The 20,424-nt window shown below is 39.4% G+C and overlaps 1 protein-coding gene across 12 annotated transcripts in view; it reads left to right on the top strand.

Moving 5' to 3' along the window:
* The first annotated feature begins 577 nt into the window (after nucleotides 1-577).
* CAPRIN2 (caprin family member 2) overlaps nucleotides 578-20,424 on the top strand; it is a 45,660-nt gene continuing 25,813 nt past the window's right edge. For 11 of the 12 annotated variants that reach the window (XM_037846996.1, XM_037846998.1, XM_037847003.1 and 8 more), the window contains exons 1-5: nucleotides 603-729; nucleotides 1,925-2,190; nucleotides 4,137-4,199; nucleotides 13,444-13,530; nucleotides 19,648-19,886. In XM_037846996.1, the coding sequence (XP_037702924.1) occupies nucleotides 1,939-2,190; nucleotides 4,137-4,199; nucleotides 13,444-13,530; nucleotides 19,648-19,886 (641 nt within the window). In that variant the 5' untranslated portion in view covers nucleotides 603-729; nucleotides 1,925-1,938. Of the gene's footprint in view, nucleotides 730-1,924; nucleotides 2,191-4,136; nucleotides 4,200-13,443; nucleotides 13,531-19,647; nucleotides 19,887-20,424 lie in introns of all 12 variants that reach the window. The other variant, XM_037847004.1, reaches the window with a different exon arrangement.

Consider the following 20,424-nt stretch of genomic DNA (forward strand, 5'->3'; position numbering starts at 1 on the left):
CATTCTGCTCTTCCAAACTGAGCCTCTTCTGAGGGAGGAGTGACTTTCCCGACGTTACTGTGAAGGTTGGAATCTGATAGGCAAAGGCGGCCCTGCATTTCGAGTGCCCACCTAAAGCCACGAGGGCCTCAAGCTCGGTTATTCGGCAGTTCCACGTAGGGCGCGCCATCCTTTCCGACTGAATGAGATCACCTGTTCAAGGTCGCGTAACAAATTGGTGTCGGGCGCAATCAGCGAAGTCCACAAGAGGGACGGTTTTGCGAGGCTGACTGCCGGCCCGCTCTCCCCATCACGGGGACCCCCCTGGGTGTCCCGCAATCCGCGCACTCGCGGGGAAAACGCTCCCTCCCGCGACACGCCCCCCACCCCCGCCCCATTTCCAGCCCCAGCTGCGCCTGCAACCTGCGCTGGCGGCGGCCCGGGCGGGGGCACCGGAAGGGGGCTGCGTGGGGAGGGCGCGGGCGCGGGCGCGCGCGGATGGAGGCGGCGCGCAGCTCACATAAGCCACGCGCGGCGGAAAGGGCGGGCCTGGGCGAGAGCGGCTGAGTCCGCGGAGCCCCTGGCGCCGCAGCCGCCGCGGGCGAGGACGGGGAGGGGAGAAGGAGGAGACTGGAGGAGGAGGCGCGTGTGCGGGGTGGCGCCGGTCCACCTCCGCAGCTTCCCTGGCTCCCGCCGGCTTTCGAAGGCGGGCCCGGGCTGCGGCGGCGGCGGCCTCGGCGGCCTGGGGAGGTGAAGCCTGGCTGCAGCGGTTCGGCGCGCGCGGCGAGGGGTGGCGGGGGGCCGCGCGGGGGTGGGCAGGGCAGGGCCGGGCAGGGCCAGGCGGCCCCCGCCGCGCCTGCGAGCTGCAGGGGAGGCTCGGATCCCCGCGGCCTGGGTGGGGCGGGGCCCGCGCGGGCCGGCGGCCGGTGTGTTTCTCTCCAGGTCGGCCTCCGCCGCGGCACCTGCAGAAGTGGCTCCGGCTGGGTACCCTCGGGGTGACGGCGTCTGGAGAACTGAGGGAAGGGCGGGGGTCGGTGCGGTCCGGGTCCTACTTGACCGTTCGGCCGAGGCTTCCCTCGCGCCGGCCCCTGCGGCGATTTGAGGAAACCAGCCCTGGCCCGCAAGGGGCCCGTTATGCGCTTGTTTTGGGGATGCTGCTAAGGGAAGTGGGTAGGAGGCCGCGGGTGCGAGGGGATGAAGGGGGTGGAGGGCCACTGACTGGGGCAGGGTAAGGCTCTTTAGGATGCACCCTTAAACCAGTTGCGTGCGACTGGCTACTGGTTAGTCTAAACAAAACAGAAAACCAACTCTAGGCTCTAGCATCTTGAGAAGTAAATGCCTCTCTACAAATGGCCAGTGTGATGGACTTGCCTTTGTAGGCCCCAGGGCAATCAAAGGGAAGTTAGCATTCTTGTTCAAGAAGCTGCTGCTTCAGTTAATGAACGAGAGCTGTAAAAGAGCGGTGTGTGTTCGGGATTTTCTTTTAAATGTGGTTGTTAATGATTGAAGTAGCTGCCCCTGGTGAGGATTCATGTACGAGGTTCAGATGACAGTGTCCGAGTGTGAAAAGCTACTTTTTCCATGTTTATCACTTGATGGTAGAAATTATTCAGAATGTGGTTTGCCTTCATGGAAAAAGAGGAGTTCGAAGCCATTGCTTGACTAGGAGTTCTCCCTCCCTATGTGGAAAATTGAATTTCTGGAAACATCCGCTGTATTGTAGATTTGCCTACGTAAAGGCTTTCCTTATTGGCTAGTGCTTGCATTCGAAGCAGTGGGAAGGAAGTATGGTATCTAAAGTGCCACTGCATTTTAAACACTTTTGTGGAAGAGAATTTTGCGGGAGTGGGCCTAGACATTTCAGGGAAATTAAACCCTCTGTGTGTCCTAGTCCTAATTGGCTTTTATGCTTAACCTTTTTTTTTTTTTTTTCTTCCTCCTTCAGCCTCATCTGTTTCAATGGTGCAACTCTCTTCATCCCCTTTTGGTTACCAGTCACCTTCAGGCCATTCAGAGGAGGGGAGCGAAGGGAATATGAAGTCAGCCAAGCCCCAGGTGAACCACAATCAGCATGTGGAAAGCCAGCGGGCCATGAGCCCCCTGCAATCTGCTCTCAATTCAGCTGCCTCTCCTTCCCAGGCATATGAGACCTATATTGATAATGGGCTCATATGCCTTAAACATAAAATAAGAAACATCGAGAAAAAGAAGGTAACTTTTTTTTCTTCCCCAGCCTTGTTGTATATCATGATTGTAAAAAAGGTTTGAGGGACTGGGCATTTTGCTTTCTTATCAGGGCTCATAGGTGTTCTTTCCTCAAGATTAATGTAACCTTAGGATTTAGCTGGCTGACAAGCACACTGAATATTGGATGTATTAAACATTTTCTGTTTGATTTGTCATGGCAGCAGCATAAAAATAGTCTTCATTGTAAAATAATTATGCATGCTAATTGAAGAACTAGCTACTTTAGGGCAGATTAATCTGTTGAGTGTAGTATTAATGTTTCCTTTTAAATATTAGTGATAGTCTTTTTTTTTTTTTTTTTTTTTTTTTTTTTTTAAGCTTGTTTTCCTTGTGACTTTCTGCAGCAGTTGGTAATGCAGTATAGTTGCTGCAGTCCTTGGAAGCTTTAACCATGGTAGAGCCAGAAAGTGTTTTAGTACTGATTTTTGTGTTGCTAGGTGATGGTTTAAGATTGGTAGGTGAAAGCATCATAGAAAACCTTGTTATTAAGGAGAGTTGGGTTATTATTAACCTAACATTACAGTAAATGCTGATGTAAAGGTCCAAATCATTCCTCAATTCCTGAGTCATGTAGTCTGTGAACTACTGCATGTTGCTTTGTTGTGTCATGATTCCCTTATGCTTGTGACAGGTAAGTTGAATGACTAACTATCTGGTCTAGAAGCTCCTGAATATTTTAATGCCAAGACCTAGTGAAACTTTAGAAAAGTTGCTTTTAATGAAGGGTTGTGAAAAGATTTTTAAGAGTACAGTTTCCTATATCTTTTTTTTTAAGCTAGGAGGGTAGAGAAGGTGATAGTTGTGGGTTTGGGTCCCCAAGACAGGCAGGTTACTAATAGCTTCTTTGTAGCCTTTGCTCTTACAAGTTGCCTTTGAATGCATGCAGTCGATCATAGTCGGGATGAGGTGAGTGTGCTGGATCAGCACAAATTCCCTACCACTATGAGAAACTAGTCAAATCTCAGGTCCTGTTGATGGAGACTTATTAATGTCTGTGCCGAGGTGGAGGAACTACATACATGTGTACATATACTCTCTAGCTTAAGTCTAGTGCCCCTTTAATTTTGCATACCTATTTGACAATACCAGTGCTTTTTTTGTCAGGCTTCTAGGGAAGCATTTTCAAACCACAAAGCCAGTATGGGAGGAGCCTAACAAATGCTTTTAGAATACCGTAGCAGGTTCATGTCATTATTATGAGGCCAATAAATGCAATTTATTTTTCATGTATTTCCTTAAATTAAACATCAAATTTAATATGAAAAATACTGTCAAGTAGAGGCTATTGAAATCTTTTATATTTCTGTACTTCCATTAAGAAGTTTCCTGTTGGGCTCATGCTACATAATTCATCAGGTAACTGAACAGCTAAACATGAGGTTAAAGCAGGATTTCCCATCTTGACACCATTGCCGTTTTGTGCCAGATAATTCTCTGTTGGGGGACTCTCTTGTGCATTGTAGGATGTTTAGCAGCATCCCTGGCCTCTAACCACAAGATGCTAGTAGAAGCCTTCACTGCCCTCTTCTCCACAAATTTTGACAACCAAAAATGTTTGCAGACATTGCCAGTCTCTCAAGGGGGCAAAATTGCCCCTAATTGAGCACCACTGAGTTAGGGGCATATGAATGACTAGTTAAGTCCCCAAGTGTCATGTAGTCTATAAATAAAAGCCAGTAAGAGATAAAAGTTTTATTACAGCTTAACTTTCGTAATTCCAGACCAGTGTTAGTTATATCTATTTTTTCCACTTACCCACAATTGCTGCCTGTCTTGTAGTAAAACGGTATTCTTGCAGATTGATAGCTCACTTTAGAATTTAGGTTTCTTAAGAAGAAAGTCTGGTATTTAGTTTATTTTCTTAAGAATTTTTTATCAGACTAGAGTAGATAAGAGTTTCTCTTTTGTAGCTCAAATTGGAAGATTATAAGGATCGCCTGAAGAATGGAGAGCAACTTAATCCAGACCAGTTGGTAAGTGGATTATAACCCTTTGGTCAGACTTGCAGGTTTCCTTTCCTTAATAAAAGTCTAGGGGAGACCAGAGACTTGATATCCCCCACCCTGGACAAAAGATGGGGGAAGGGGAAGGAGTGAGAGTCAGCTGGATTTTTTCAAATGGCCTTGTCTTCTTTGTGTATTAGATCTCATAGATTTGACTATTTCTGTTGTGCTAGTAGATGGTATGGATGGCAGTGGGAGTGGGGGTTGTTAAATAGTGAAAATTCAGACTATCACTAAGAATTAATGTATGATGTATGGATTTATATTTACACTAAGGTGGACTGCAGGAAAAGAGCAGGGAATACTCTAGCCTTCAACTTTTCACCAGTATATTCTAACCCTGACATCCTTCAGATCTAAAATGTAAAAGAAAACTACTTCGAGTTTTCTTCAGTTGCCTTCCCTTAATTGTTTTCCTAGTTTTTCCCTGTTTTTCCGTAGTGAATTATCACAGCCCCTCTCCCTCTCAAGAGGCAGGTTTATCTGATAGATATCTGACCTTTTTTAAAAATCTTACTGTAAACATTGAAGTATTTACAACTTTTTTTTTTTTTTTTTTTTTTTTTAACATGGTTTAACTTGCTCATTGTAGACCTGCTAATGGTGATTTTTTTCTGATTTGTTTGAAGGACAGGTTTTGCGGTATGGAAAGAAAAAAAAATGTTTCATCAATATTTGCCACTTTAACCTGATGATGTCTGTTGGCTAAGCACAGACAAAATTAATCTAAAAGTTATATGGTTTAGTTTGTAAATCTATTATCTTTTATCTTTTTCCATAAAGAGTCAAGTAAAAGTTTTGGTTGTGTATCATAGTCACTGCCATTCAAGGACTTTTCTCTTGCCATAATGACTCTTTTTAACTGACCTAGAATTTTTGTGATGTAGTAAATTATATTTTTGCTGAGGCACAGATTTGAATTGTGTGAGCTGTGATAATAGTGTGCTCACTTAGGTGGTGAGAGAACTTACTTGGACAACCAGCATTTCAATAGGGCTTTGTTTTCAAGTAGTCATGGTGTATTCAATAACTTTTGAAGTAGTGAAATGGTTGTGTTAATATCCTTGAAGAAAATGTTCTGGTATAGAAGTGTCCTTGATTTTGGGGTGATACGGAGAGTGGGATAGGGTGGTGGTGGTGGTGGTGGTGGTTCACATGGTAGCTTTCTAAGAAATCTAAAGAATATGCTGTATTTCGAAGCTTCATCTAGGCAAATTTTAACTTCAGTATTTCATTACTGTCTTCATAACCACATCAGTTAATGAGTAGTCGATTCTCATTATTTATGATAGTTATGCTCTAATAAAGTCACTGTGAACACTGAATTAGCGAATACTGAACCATTGCCCCTAGGGGAAATACAGGGTTAGGTTCCAGTGAACCTCTGGCCACAACATTTTTATATAACCTTGTTTTATGTGTATTTATGTTTAAAAGATGCCTTATTTAATATGTATTGTTGATTCATTAACATTGAATTCTCTGCCAAGAGCACTATGTTTCATGCCTGAATGAAGCTTATGTAACACACGTTTTCCCTGTAAGGCACATCTCACAGTTTTTGTGCTTAGGAACACTAGACAGTGCCTCAGCACTATGCTTGGAGGCCATTTTATAAATAGTGAGATCACCAACAAAAAGTGCAAAAAATGTGGCACTAAATATACTGCAAAAAAGGCATTTATTTCCATTTGTAAAGAGGTGAAATAAGAAGGCAGAGTGTCTTTGACCTCAGCTGGGAACATGTGTCAGGTAACTCAAATTTTTTGTTGCTCTGTTTGAATCTGCAAATGACTGCAATATCACCCCACGTATTGATTTTGGGGGTTACAGATAAATTTTAGTTATTAGGTGAATTCATAAATATGGAATTTGTGAATAATGACTGTAAATATAAATATCTGAACTTTTATTTCTCTAGTAATATCCCAACAATTGCAAAATTTATATTGCCAGCAGTCCTTTGAACTCTGAATTCCTTTGTCCAGTTGTCTCTTTCTCTCCATCCCCCCAAACCTGTTCTTCCTTTGGTCTTAGCTTTGTCATTTGATGTCCTGATCAACTAGAAGGACATAGTTGCCAAGAACCTGTCAGCACGTGTAGTCACTTCTACCTTCAGAGTAAATCCAGGATGACCATTGCTCATAAATTCACTTCTGCCATCCTGCTCCAAGCCCTATCTTTCATCTGCATTATTGTAATAGCTTCTCACAGGTCTTCTATTTCTACCACCTCTCCCCTATTCTGTTTTCTGTGGCCAGTTCAAATGCAAGTCAAATTGTCATTCCTCTGCTCAAAAACCCCCTATTTGTTCCTACTGGTGTAGTAAAATGTCCTTAAAATGGCCTACAAGACCCCCACAAAATATGCTCCCCCTTCCACATACATCTTTATTGCATTTCCTATACTTCTCTCCCTTGCTAGCTCCATTCTGATTGTACTGGCCTTCTTTCTGCTCCTCAGGCATCCCAGGAGCACTTGAACCTCAGGTGTTTTGCACATGCTGATCCTCTTATGAGATGCTCAGTTCCCAACCACCTTCACCTTTTTATTTGAAGGTCACCTTATTAAGGTCTGTACTGACTAAGTTGCAGTCCCATGCCTCTTCCTTGCTTTATTTTTCTTCATAGCACTTAGCACCTCTCTGACATGCTGTAAAGTTTTATTTATTTTGTTTCTCTCCTTCCCTTACAATGTAAGTTCTGTCAAGGTAGGGATTTTGTCTGTTCACTGTTAAATTCCTAATGCTTCAAATGGTGTACAGCATACAGTAGACATGTAAAATACTTACTAAATTTAGATTTACTGACTGTAGAATGATTGTTGGGTCTTTAAACATGACTAAGCATATAGTTTGCAGTTCTTTCGAGAAATCACATTCCCTTACAAGAGCAAATATGTGTAAGGTAGAAAATTTAGAAAATGCAGATGTCAGAAGAACAAAAATCTCTAATCCTACCTCTCAGAAAACTGTTGTTAATATTGTAGTACTTAATTCAAAACTCTTAAGTTTAATTTTTAAAATTGTAATACTTTACATGATCAGAAATTAGGGAATATTAAAAAAGCTGTTTTTCTCTCACCCCTGTACTTCCATTGTTCAATTCTCATCTTACTAAATAAGTGATTAATAGATTCTTATATACCTTTTCAAAGTTTCTTTTTTTTATCTTCATTTTATTGAGATATATTCACATACCACACAGTCATTCAAAACAAATCGTACATTCGATTGTTCACAGTACCATTACATAGTTGTACATTCATCACCTAAATCAATCCCTGACACCTTCATTAGCACACACACAAAAATAACAAGAATAATAATTAGAATGAAAAAGAGCAATTGAAGTAGAAAAGAACACTGGGTACCTTTGCCTGTTTGTTTGTTTCCTTCCCCTATTTTTCTACTCATCCATCCATAAACTAGACAAAGTGGAGTGTGGTCGTTTGGCTTTCCAAATCCCATTGTCACCCCTCATAAGCTACATTTTTATACAATTGTCTTCGAGATTCATGGGTTCTGGGTTGTAGTTTGATAGTTTCAGGTGTCCACCACCAGCTACCCCAATTCTTTAGAACTTAAAAAGGGTTGTCTAAATTGTGTGTAAGAGTGCCCACCAGAGTGGGCTCCTTTTGGAATCTCTCTGCCACTGAAGCTTATTTCATTTCCTTTCACATTCCCCTTTTGGTCAAGAAGATCTTCTCCATCCCATGATGCCAGGTCTACATTCCTCCCCGGGAGTCATATTCCACGTTGCCAGGGAGATTCACTCCCCTGGGTGTCTGATCCCACGTAGGGGGGAGGGCAGTGATTTCTCAAAGTTTCTTTAAGCATATGTAAACAAGCACATATCCTTTTCTCTTCTCTTTTTGTCCATTTTCTGTACAGCTTAGCCTATCACAGACACTTTTTTGGCCTTTAATTTTGCCTGTTCCTATTTTAATATCATGGCAGATTTCCGTAATACTTGGTCTTTAAAGTTAGATTGAGTTCCTCTGTGCAATTAATTGAGCTGGTTCTTTTTTGGGTGGTAGTTCTTTGAAAATATTCTGTTTTTTCTTTGGAAATTGCTTTGCTTAGATTTTTTTTCTTCCTTTGGAGTCAACTTTTCAAAAATTTTTCTTAAAAGTCACATTCCTTCCATGTTTAAAAATTTGCATAGGTTGGGGCAAGTTAGTCTTTCATAAAGTTTAATACAGTCTGTTTCTCTGGGTATTTTCCCTTTATTTCTAATTTTGTGTGGTTGAATTTCCTCAGTTTACTCTTAAGCTAGCTAGTGGTGTATTTGTTTTTTCAAATAACCAGGTTTTGGATTTATTTTATTCCATTCTCTTTTCTGCTTACTTTATCTTCAATTCTTTCTGCTTTCCTTTGGTTTATTTTCTGACTTTGAGTTGTGTGCTTAATTCATTTAGTTCCTTTTTTTCCACTGATACGTATTTAAGGCTATGGATTTTCTTTCAAGCACTACTTTAGCTGTATACCATAGGTTTGATAGTATGTTTCCAATATTGTTTGCTAGAACTTTTGTAATTTCAGTTTTTATTTCTTATTTAACCCAGTAGATGTTTATGATACTGTAAATAAAGCTTCCTATGGTCTGCATGGCTTTTGCAACCTTTGTGAGTAGCAGCTCTTCAGCAGCCTGGCCAAGGCTAGGCTACAGACTTCTTTCTGCACTAGGATTGCTAGATTTCTTCTTAGAAATAGTAAGAAGAATGTGTTACTGAAGTTGTTTTTAGAGTCCCATTTGTAACTTTAACATCTGTTTCTGTTCAAATCTGGATTTGAAATGGAGAATGGAGATTCAAGTGAGTGTTCAAGCAGTTGGCAAGAGGCACTTGATGCCTCTGTTGCCAGTGATATTTTTATTGATAAAGAATTAGTGTTTGGTACCCATCCCTTCCTGTTAAACTCTGATCCTGGTGTTGTGTTTAATGCATATATGCTAAGCTCATTAAATAAAATGAAATCTTTTCTCCATAATAGCACTGCTAATGGTCTAGTCGAGGCAAGCCTAAATTTTATAGAAGCTTCTTAATTGATCTCCTTGTCTTGAGCACTTCTGTTCTACTTCACCAGTCCTACTGCCTCTAGTGTCCTCTTCTGGAAACAGAAGTCTCGATATATGATTCTACTCAAAAGTTTTAATTTCTGTTTAGAATTTTAGTACATTTGCTGTCTAAGATCATATTCTGAGCTACCTTTTATTCATTATTCATTTGTCAAAAACAGAAATTTATTGAAGTACCTACTCTGAAAGGTGCTGTGCTTAAGGCTAGGGTCATGATACCTAAGGAACAAATGTGATTCTTGCCCTCAAGGAATATGTAAGTAAAGGGGAAGGGAGGCAGGGAATAAGCAGGTACATATGTGAAAGGATGTTAAGAAGGTGAAGTCCAAGCTAATCAGTAGTAGTAATGAAGGCTCTAACTTAGCCTGGGGAGTTGAGGACAGCTTCGCTGAGAAAGAAGTGCTTTAGTTAAAACCTAAAAGATGAATAGGACTTAGCCTGTTGAAGGGGGGAATGGAGGGAGAAGAGCAGGCTAGGCAGATGCTGGCATGTATAAAGACCCTGAGAAGGTAAAAAAAAAAAAAAATGTTTACAAAGAGCCTTTCTATAAAACTGGAATAAAATGCCAGTATGAATGGAGTGTTGAGGCTGGAGGGGAAGGCTAAATTATGCAGATCTTTGTATGCCATTTAAGGGCTGATTTTCCTAAGGGCATTAGACATGGTATATGTATGTTTTATGTATGGGGAGTAATTACAGATTTATAGTTTTAGAAAATCACTCTGCGGTGTGAGGAATGGTTTGGAGATGGTTAAGAATGGATGCAAGGATACTAGAAAAGAGTTGGCTATGGTCTAGGTGAGGGATTGTGGGAGCTCGTATTAAGGTGGTGACAGGGTTTTGAGTGAAGTAGCTGGATTTGAAAGAGATTTAAGAGGTAAAATCAACATGGCTTCATAACTAGTTGTTGGAGTAGAAGGAAGAGCCAAGAGTGGTTTCTAGGTTTTTGGGTCAAATACCAGGATGAATGGAAAAATAATTTATTGAGTTCAGAAACATTGGAGAAGGAGGTTTTGAGGGGCTGGGATAGAAAAAAGAGCTCGGTTTTGAACCATTGATCTTAATGTGCCTGTGAGACATCAAGGGTGATGTCTAGTAGGTTTTTAAATTTAAGGCTCTGGGGCATAGAGAAAGTTAATCTTGAAATGTATCACCTGTATGGCTACTAATTGATACCATGAGGGAAGATGAGACTATCTTGGGGGACAATAAAGAAAGCAAAGAAAAAGCCTCTACAGTAGAGTCCTGAAGAACTCTTCACCGTTAATGTTTGGATAATAATGGTTAAAAATATTTGTAGTGCACTTTCTAGGGCCAGGCATCATTCTGAATGCTTTATAAGTATTAGGTCATTTAAATTGCCCAACAACTCTGTGAGGTAGGTCCTGTTACTGTTCGTATTTTACAGGTGTTAAAAACTGAGGTAGAGAGGTTCATGAAAGAATTGCTGACAAAGAAGCAGCTGGAAATGAGAGAATAGTGAAAGATCACGCTCATGAAAAGCAAAAATGAGATAATTTCTGGTGCAGGAAGGTGCCTTTATTTATGTTGAAGGCTGCTGAGAAATCAGGCAGAGCAAGACCCAAAAAACATCCATAGCTTTGAAGGACAGCCTTGACATTGCTGACCTCAGCTAGAACAGTTCTGGTAGAATGGTAGAAATGGTATCCACCTTGATGAGGAATAGAGAAGAAATCAATACTGTGTACACATTTTTGAGATTTGCCTAAGATTAGGAGGAGGTGATTTCCAGAGAAGAGCTTTTTGTTTTCCTTACTTAGATCAAAGACTCAAACTTGTAAAATGCTGATTTAAACATCAGCAGAGAGGGAGAAGCTTGAGACATCAAAGAGGTAATCATAGAGTAAGATTTCCTACGAAGACAGTATTGAGTTGACTTAAGGTCACAGGGAGAAGGATACTGCCTCCACTGTGAAGAAAGGGAGAAGGAAAGGATGGGTACAGATTTGGTTATAAGTTGAGGTAGTTCCCATCTGATGCTGCTTTTCTTGAGGAAAGTTATTTAGGAGTGGCTGTAGAGGGAGGGGTGTTCCATTCCCTCTGAGGAATGAATGCTGTTATGTTACCTGTGAACTCTTGTTTCTGTGGTTGGAAGGCCTTTATTTTTAGTATGAAATATATAGCCCCATTTTTTTTTTGCATTTAAGTTATAGTGCATCTTATAAAGCAAGCACCAGAGCTGCCACTCAACTCAGTTGGAACATTGCCAGTACCATTGAAGCTCCTTCCCAGTACTTTCTCTTTCCTGTAACCATGACTCTGAACTTTTCCTCCTTGTTCCCTAGCTTTTATTTTAACAGCACTTGTTTATTGCCCTTAAATCTGTTAGAGTTGCTTTTTTGTACATTATAGAATGGTATCATGCTATATATTTTGTAGTTTGCCGTTTTTATTCATTCTTTTGAGGATTTTTATATCAATGCAAGGAGCTATATTTCATTGGTCTTTTCTCTAGTTAATAGTAGTCTGTAATAGATGTTTAAGTTGCTTACATTTTTTTGGTGTCATGAACATTATGTTAAATGAAAGAATTCAGAGGCGAAATATTATATGAAATGTCCAGAAAAGAAAAATTTATGTAAAGAGAAAGCAGATCAGGGCACAAGGGAACTTTTTGGGGTGATAGAAATGTTCTACAACTCAATTGTAATGATAGTTGTATACCTCTACAAATTTTCTAGAAATCATTGAATTGTGTACTTACAGTGGGTTAATTATGTGCTATGTATAGTATACCTCTATAAAGCTGTTTTTAAAAAAATAATCTGATAATACTATGTCTTTACAAAGGTATGGAGTAAAAGGAACTTCTGAGTACTATCAGTTTTAGTGTACATTGTTTTTGAGCTCATCCATGTTACAGCATGTATCAATGTTTCATTTCTTTTTATTGCCGACTAGTAACTGTGGTATGGATAATCTGTTTACTAGCTGCTTGGTGTTTTGATTGTTTTCATTTTGGGCTATTATGAATAACGTTGCTATACAAATTCATGTGCAAGTCCCTGTGTAGACATCTGTTTATTCTTTGGATAGATACATAGGAGTGGAATCATGGGACACATACCATGCTCGTATTTTACTGTTTTTACAAACTGCCACATTGTTTTTCAGTGGCTGTGCCAATTTTACATTCCTACTAGCAACGTCTATGGGTTCCAGTTTCTTCATATCCTCACCAACACCCAGACTTTTTAGTTTTGTTAATCTGGCAAATGTAAAATAGCGTCACACAAATTAAATGGGCATTTTCTTGGTTACTACATGAGGTCCATTGGCCACTTGTAGTCTTCTGTGAAAACGTGTATTTTTGTACTTCTCTTATTTCCATTTGAGTTTACTTTGTTTCTTACTGATTTCTATGGAGTTCACTTTTGTGTTCAGGACAGCAATCTTTTGGTTAAGTGTTTGCAAGTGTTTTCTCCCATTATGTGACTTATCTTTTTATTCTCTTTGGAGTGTCAGATGATGAACAGGTTGGGCAAGTTCCCTACCTTGTTCTTTTTCCATATAGATTTGAGTTAAAGTCACATGGAAAATCTCCTTCTCTAATTATCAATTTTTTTCATCTGTGAAATCTTAAAAAATATTTACTCCCTTCAATATCCTATAGTACATAGTTTGTTATTTCTGTTACAATGCTTATTTAATTTTATCTGTTACAGATAATTGCTTGCAAGTATGTCTTTTCCACTGGATTGTTAATTTCTTGAAGTTGCTTGCTCATCTGTGTGATCTTCACCATGCTAATTGTGTAATGCACTTGAGTAATGAAGGACTAGTGATAGAGGAATCATACTGGCTTGGTGCCCTTAAAACTCACAGGCCTTTTTCACCTTAGACTTTACAGATAGAATAGAATTAGGGATAGATTTCTAGCATAAAGATTGTATACCTACATAAAAATTGAATTTTTAGTTTAACTTTGTGTAACTTGTACTAAATTCTCTTTCCCTCTACTTTTTCTTTAGGCAACTACTTCTTTTTGCGTGTATATAGTGAATGACTAGTTTCTAAAGTCTTAACTCTTCTCTACTATATTTAAGGAACACTTATTTTGACATATTTGTACTTAGGTGGTCACAGAATTGGTATTCTCTTACTCTATTTGGTAGGAAGCAGTAGAAAAATATGAAGAAGTGCTGCATAACTTGGAATTTGCCAAGGAGCTTCAGAAAACCTTTTCTGGACTGAGTCAAGATGTGAGTATGTTTTCCTTGCTTTTCCTGAAACCAGTTAACTATTGACTTTGAAAACAATGTCAGTGTCTAATAATGGTGTTTGGTTACCATCCTTCCATTTCCTCGTGCTCTTTTATTGGGGATGGGGAATTGGCAATAACTACCGAAGAGCTAATTTGTGCAGATTTCCAGAGTCTCCAGAGAACACAAATGGTATCTGAGTATGCGATATTGTGAATTTATCTAATAAAAAATCAATGAGAAGGAATAAAAACTATTCTGACAAGTATTATTATTAAAGGTATTTTAGAATATAGGCTTGGATGTCGGGGCAAGATGGCAGAGTGGTGAGGTGTAGGTTTTAGTTACTTCTCCAGGGCAGTAGGTAGAAAGCCAGGAACTGTGTGGACCGGACGCCACAGAGCAATTTGACTTTGGGCATACTTCATACAACACTCACGAATGCATGGAAAGCTAAGATCAGTGAAATCTGTAAGTTCTTTGGCCAGGGGACCCGCACCCCTCCTTGCCAGGCTCAGTCCTGTGGGAGGAGGGGCTGTGGGTGCTGGGAACCAGGAGGGAGAACTACAGCTGCAGCTCTGATTGAAAACTCAGACTGCTGATCAAAAATTCCAAAGATAGATAGACTGAGACCAGACATCGGAGAATCCAGGAGTAGTCAGCCCAGCGGAGAGGAGATAGGGCTAGCAAAAAACAGCAAAAAAAAAAAAAAAAAAAAAAAAAAAAAAAAAAAAAAAAATAACCAAAAGAAAAACAGGGACTTTTTGGAATTCCTTGAACATAAAACAGAGAAGGGCAGGGCTCAAACAGAATCAGGCGCATATGCAAATACAGAGGGTGAGGACCCTTGTCTGAAGAGGTGGTTTCTCTGCTTTCTTGATTGTTCCTTAATGACCCTAAACTCCTTGTCTCTTAGCATTTCGATAGCCCATTAGATCTGTAAGGAGGGCCCTTCTTTTTCTTTTTTTCTTTTTTTTTCTTTTTCTCTTTCTCTTTTTCTCTTTCGTTTTCTCTTTTTATCTTTCTTTTTTTTCTCTTTCTCTTTTTCTAAAACAATTATTCTAAGTAGCCCATTACAGAAAGCCTCAATGACTTGCAGCTTGGGCTCTGACAAGAACAGAGATAAGATAGCTCTGAGGGACAAAGCAGTAAGTCTAGTGGTTGAGAAAATTCACTCAACACCCTAACTTACCAAGAAAAGGGGGGCGTCCCCTTACAGCTATTGTCCTGGCGGGGCTGGGAACACCCCTGCCCGGCACTAGCACCACAGCCCAGAGCTGCCCCAGACAACCCAGGGTGATGGGAAGTGTTTCCAGCAACATGTGCACATGCCCCAATATCTGGCATGGACGATAATCTATCATGCACCTGCAGCTAATTGTCCCGGAGCTGGGAAGGCGGAGCTGTATGAAAAGGGGGAAATTAACATGCCTCATTCAGCCATCCTTTCAGCAGGCTGGGAATGCTCCTACACAGCCCTGTGGCCCAGAACTTCCCTTAGGGGACGGTGTTCACCTGTGATGTAGCATAGTCTTCCCTTAGCAGAGGCCCTGGGAGGGCACGGCTTGGAAGAGGGACCCACTCACAAGTCCCAGGGACCATAAGCCAATACCAAGGACTTGTGGGTCAGCGGCAGAGATAAGCTGTGGCGTGACTGAACTGAGGGATTAGACTGTTGCAACAGCTGTAAGTCTCCAGGAACACCTTGGAGATTTGATTATTAAGGCCACCCTCCTCCCTAACCGCTCAGACACACGCCCCATATTCAGGGCAGACAGCACCAACAACACACCCAAACTTGGTGCACTGACTGGACCCCCACAAGACTAAGACCCCCACTCACCACAAAGACAAAGTTGGGGAGAACTGGCTTGAGGGGAATAGGTGGCTCACAGTCGCCACCTGCTGGTTAGTTAGAGAAAGTGTACTCCACCAAGCTGTAAATCTGATAAATTAGACATAAGTGTTTGAATCAGCCTGCATATCCTAAAAGAACTCTATCAAGTAAAGCAAATGTCAAGAGGCCCAAAACAACTGAAAATTTTAAAGCATATGAAAAAATCAGATAATATGGATAACCCAAACCCAAACACCCAAATCAAAAGATCAGAGGAGACACAGTACTTGGAGCAATTAATCAAAGAACTAAAGACAAACATTGAAAGCATGGCTCAGGATATAAAGGACATGAAGAAGACCCTAGAAGGGCATAAAGAAGAAATTGCAAGAGTAAATAAAAAAATAGATGATCTTATGGAAATAAAAGAAACTGTCGACGAAATTAAAAAGATTCTGGATACTCATAGTACAAGACTAGAAGAAGCCGAACAGCGAATCAGTGACCTTGAGGATGACAGAATGGAAAATGAGAGAACAAAAGAAAGAATGGAAACAAAAATCAAATCGAAATGGATTTCAGGGATATGATAGATAATGTAAAACGTCCAAATATAAGACTCATTGGTGTTCCAGAAGGGGAAGAGAAGGGTAAAGGTTTAGGAAGAGTATTCAAAGAAATTGTTAGGGAAGACTTCCCAAACCTTCTGAACAACAAATACACAAATCATAAATGCCCAGTGAACTCCAAGCAGAATAAATCAAAATAAACCCAATCCGAGACATATTCTGATCAGATTGTCAAATACTGAAGAGAAGGAGCAAGTTCTGAAAGCAGCAAGAGAAAAGCAATTCACCACTTACAAAGGAAACAGCGTAAGACTAAGTAGTGACTACTCAGCAGCCACCGTGGAGGCGAGAAGGCAGTGGCATGACATATTTAAAATGCTGAGAGAAAAATTGCCAACCAGAAATTCTTTATCCAGCAAAGCTCTCCTTCAAATTTGAGGGAGAGCTTAACTTTTTCACAGACAAATATGCTGAGAGACTTTGCTAACAAGAGACCTGCCCTACTTCAGATACTAAAGGAATCCCTACCGACAGAGAAAGAAAGGAGAGAGAGAGATGGAGAAAGGTTCAGTACTAGAATATAGGCTTGAAAGTTTATCATTGTTTAACATATGCGGAAACACAATTGCTCAATTTGTCTTCTTGAGGACATGACAATTATTACAAGGAAAAATTAAGACTTATGTTAATACAGCTGTCTGGCCTCACTACTTGTTAGATTCTCTCTGACAAATAATCAGAAACTCATCTGAATTCTTAAGCATTTGTTAGTGAAGTATTCTCCACTGTATCAGGATCTTAGTATTAGAAGGCCCTTTAAAGGTCATCTTCCAGCAATTGAGGAAATTTTTCTGTGAATTCATGCGTGGGATGGGGAACATGATTAAAGACTGTCTTTTGTAGTGTTTAGTTATTTTTCTTTCTTTATGGTGAGTGAAAATTCTGTTCTCCATTCCTCTGGAATAAGAAAAAAATAGTCATCTCTAGGCTGAAAACATGCACTATCTTAATCCTTAAGCTATAACAATGCTAAACTTATAAGCCTATAACAATAAAATTCTGAGTTCTCTTCTAGATGTCTGATTTAATAATCAACAATCTCTTAAATAAAAAGTGGTATGCAGATCTGAAATAGTCTAGTATAAAGCCACTACCTTCTGTTTTCTGGATACTTCTGTTAATGCCAGTCTAAGTAATATTAGCTCTTTTGTCAACATAGATTATTTTAACTCATGTTACTTCATTTAACATTGAATTTTAGTACTTTTCTGTCAATTTCACAGCTATCAAATATTTCTAGACTATTTTATATCCAATACTTTAAAGTCAGTTTTCTCCTCATACCTATATGATTTTCCCACCCAACATCTGTTAATTTATTTAGTTTTGGTCCATTTTACTATGAAAGGATCTTTCATATATATACATATTTTTCTGTTTGGATGGTTGGAAGTATACTTTTATAATACTTAAAATTATCCACTTTCTCTCTCTAATCAAAGTTACTCTGTCCTCAAATTTCAGTTTTCCATCCAGGTATTTGTTTTTCTAATATATGATCTTTTTTTCTTCTTTTTTTGATTTAAATATTTTTTTAAAAACCTACCATTTGTCAAGCACCTTTGTAATCCCACTTAAATTTTACAGCAGTCCAGGAAGGAGATATAACTAGTCCCCTTTTACAGATAAGGAGTCTGAGACTCAGAGTAAAAGGGACTTTTTCGAATTCATGGCCGGTAAGTGGTGGAGCCAAGATATGGTCACAGGTATTTTTTTTTTTTTAATTCTAAAATCTGTGCTCTTTTTCTCTATACTGGAGATACAGTATATCTATTATATGTTCTTCCACTGCTAAAGTCTAGAGGTAGCTTACAACCCACCACTTTTGTTGCTATCTCTGAAATTATTTTTGCTTGTTTGTACTATAGATTTAGTTGCACTTTTAAGGTGCTAAAGTACTTTGGAGTTAGCTTTAATGAAACAAGACCCCAAAGGTGCTTGCCATTCACTTTTGAATTTTTTTCCTGGAAATTTTTTGATTCTTCTTTCACTAAAGTTTTTCTTTAGTCACAAATCCTCTGTGATAACCAGTTTTGCAGTTTGTAGAATGTTTTCTTCTTTCCCTTTGAACTAAAGTTTGAAGCTGTCCTGTTCGGCCAAGCCACATTCTTCTTTGTTTTCATAAGATGAGCTTTATCCCTTAGTGGGAATTCATTCTAAATCATAGGTCAGAAAATAACTTCTATTATTCAGTGCCATTGATTGACAGTGGTTTAATTAATTTGTCATTTTTCTTTTCAAAACCAGTCATCAACTGGAAGAAGAGAAGAAAATATAACCAGTATATTGGTTCTTTCAGTTACTTCCCTCTTTCCGTTATCCGTAGAGGTTTTCAGCTATTGATCTTCTTAGTTTCCACATAAATAAGGGAAATAGGCTGTTGTCAGTGGTTCTTCATGTCATTCGGTCATGGTAGAGGCGACACTGTTACTTGCTACTTAATTCATTTAATGCATGTTTGAGGTCCTGTCATGTGACCATGTCAGTTATGGACACTAGTGATATATTATTGGTGAACAACAAAGATACAGTCTCTATCTTTGTGGAGCTGATGTTAAGGGAGATGCAGATAAATAGAAACATAACCATAAAATGTGAGAAACATTTTGATAGGGGAAGTTCAGAGTGGTATGAGGAGATTGGTTGAATTGAGAGCTGAGGTAATCATGTGATACAGCCCCAAAGATGCCCTGAGCATCAATTGCTTTTCCTTATACCATCATGAAACTATGTCCAAGAGAATCCGACTGCCTTGGAGAGCTAGAAGTGCCACCTCCATCCTCTTAGTTTTCCCCAAGCGGAAGCTGAGACTCTGGCTGTAGCTTTTTAAGTGTTGTTGGGGCAGTGCCATGTTTAGGTCTTGGAAAGAACCTTAATGACCCTTGGCCATCCTGAGAAAATCAGCTTGCCCACATAACCCCCAAACAGTTAGTTTCTCATTCTCAAAAATTTTTTGTCTTCCCCCCATTATCTGCTGTCTCTGGTAGTAGATCAAGTTAATTTTATTAAGTTGTGTTCATACCCCTTAAAAAAGAATGCATAATGACACAATCTTTTTACTGTCATCCCCTCTACCCCCCCAATTCTGATCTGTTAGGATTTATGACCATCTCTATTATAGAGTTTAAAATATTGGTGATGTATCAAAGTACTTGATGCCTTAGTCTATTTTTGGTTGGTTGAAAACTGACCATTTTAATTTAAATATCCTTCCCCTGGAACATGAGATGAAAACAAAACAAAAACTGAACAAAACTGAAACATTCTGTTGTAATATTTGGCCTAAAAAGGCTTGATATACATAAAAATGGAAAATAAAATCTTGTGATTGATATGCACATCAATGATTGTTACTTTATTTTTCATCATGGTGCTATTAGAAGTACTAGAAATAGCCTGGAGTTGGGAGTCAGATCTTCGGGCTCCCTCAGCTCTGGTTACCTTAGATAAGCTAGTTTATAACTTATTGCCATCTGTAGCTAAAGAAAGAGGCAGGAATTAAACACACTTGCCAGTTTGATAGTCAGTGTTATATACGTGAAATTTATCACCGAAGCTTAGCTATTTAGGGTTAGACCTTGTAAAAGATGGAATTGCTAATATGAGGTGGTGGAAAGAGTTGTGAACCTTAATTAGCATTTGTTTTAACAGTTACTTAAAGCGCAGAAGAAGGCCCAGAGAAGGGAGCATATGCTAAAACTTGAGGCTGAGAAGAAAAAGCTACGAACTATACTTCAAGTTCAGTATGTATTGCAGAACTTGATGCAGGAACATGTACAGAAAGATTTCAGAGGGGGCTTGAATGGTGCAATGTATTTGCCTTCAAAAGAACTTGACTACCTCATTAAATTCTCAAAACTGACCTGCCCTGAAAGAAATGAAAGTCTGAGGTAAGCTAATGAAAAGATTATCCTGCAATAGAAAACATAATAATTTAGCTCTTTGGTTATTTACTAATTAAGAAAATACTAATTTGATTCAACATAGGATACCTTGACTGGCCCAGACTCTAACAGGGCTGATAGACTGTCTAGAAGGAAATTGTGTTTGAATGGTGTCATTAATGTACTTCTTTGTGGTACCATAACTGATTTTAAAAATGTCTGATTATCAAGTTTTAAGCCTCTGCAAATATTAACCATAATATTAACTATGTATGTTCCTAATTGCTTTGTTTTTTGTAATCTCAGGCTTTTATGTACTACCTGAGCCTTTGCCTTTTTATTCCTGCTGTACTTAATAAAATTTAACTTGGCCAATATCATTAAACTTTCAAAGTGAGAATTTTTTGAATTTCCTATTATGCCATGAATAAAGACTGAGAAACCACATTCAAAATGTGAAACCACATTAGGGCTACCCAATGAATTTTTCTCCCCTGTAGTTATCCATTTGCTGTTTTTGCTTTGATCAAGTAAATCAGCTGAT

The sequence above is a fragment of the Choloepus didactylus genome, chromosome 8 (genome assembly GCF_015220235.1).
Source record: "Choloepus didactylus isolate mChoDid1 chromosome 8, mChoDid1.pri, whole genome shotgun sequence".
NCBI lineage: Eukaryota > Metazoa > Chordata > Mammalia > Pilosa > Megalonychidae > Choloepus > Choloepus didactylus.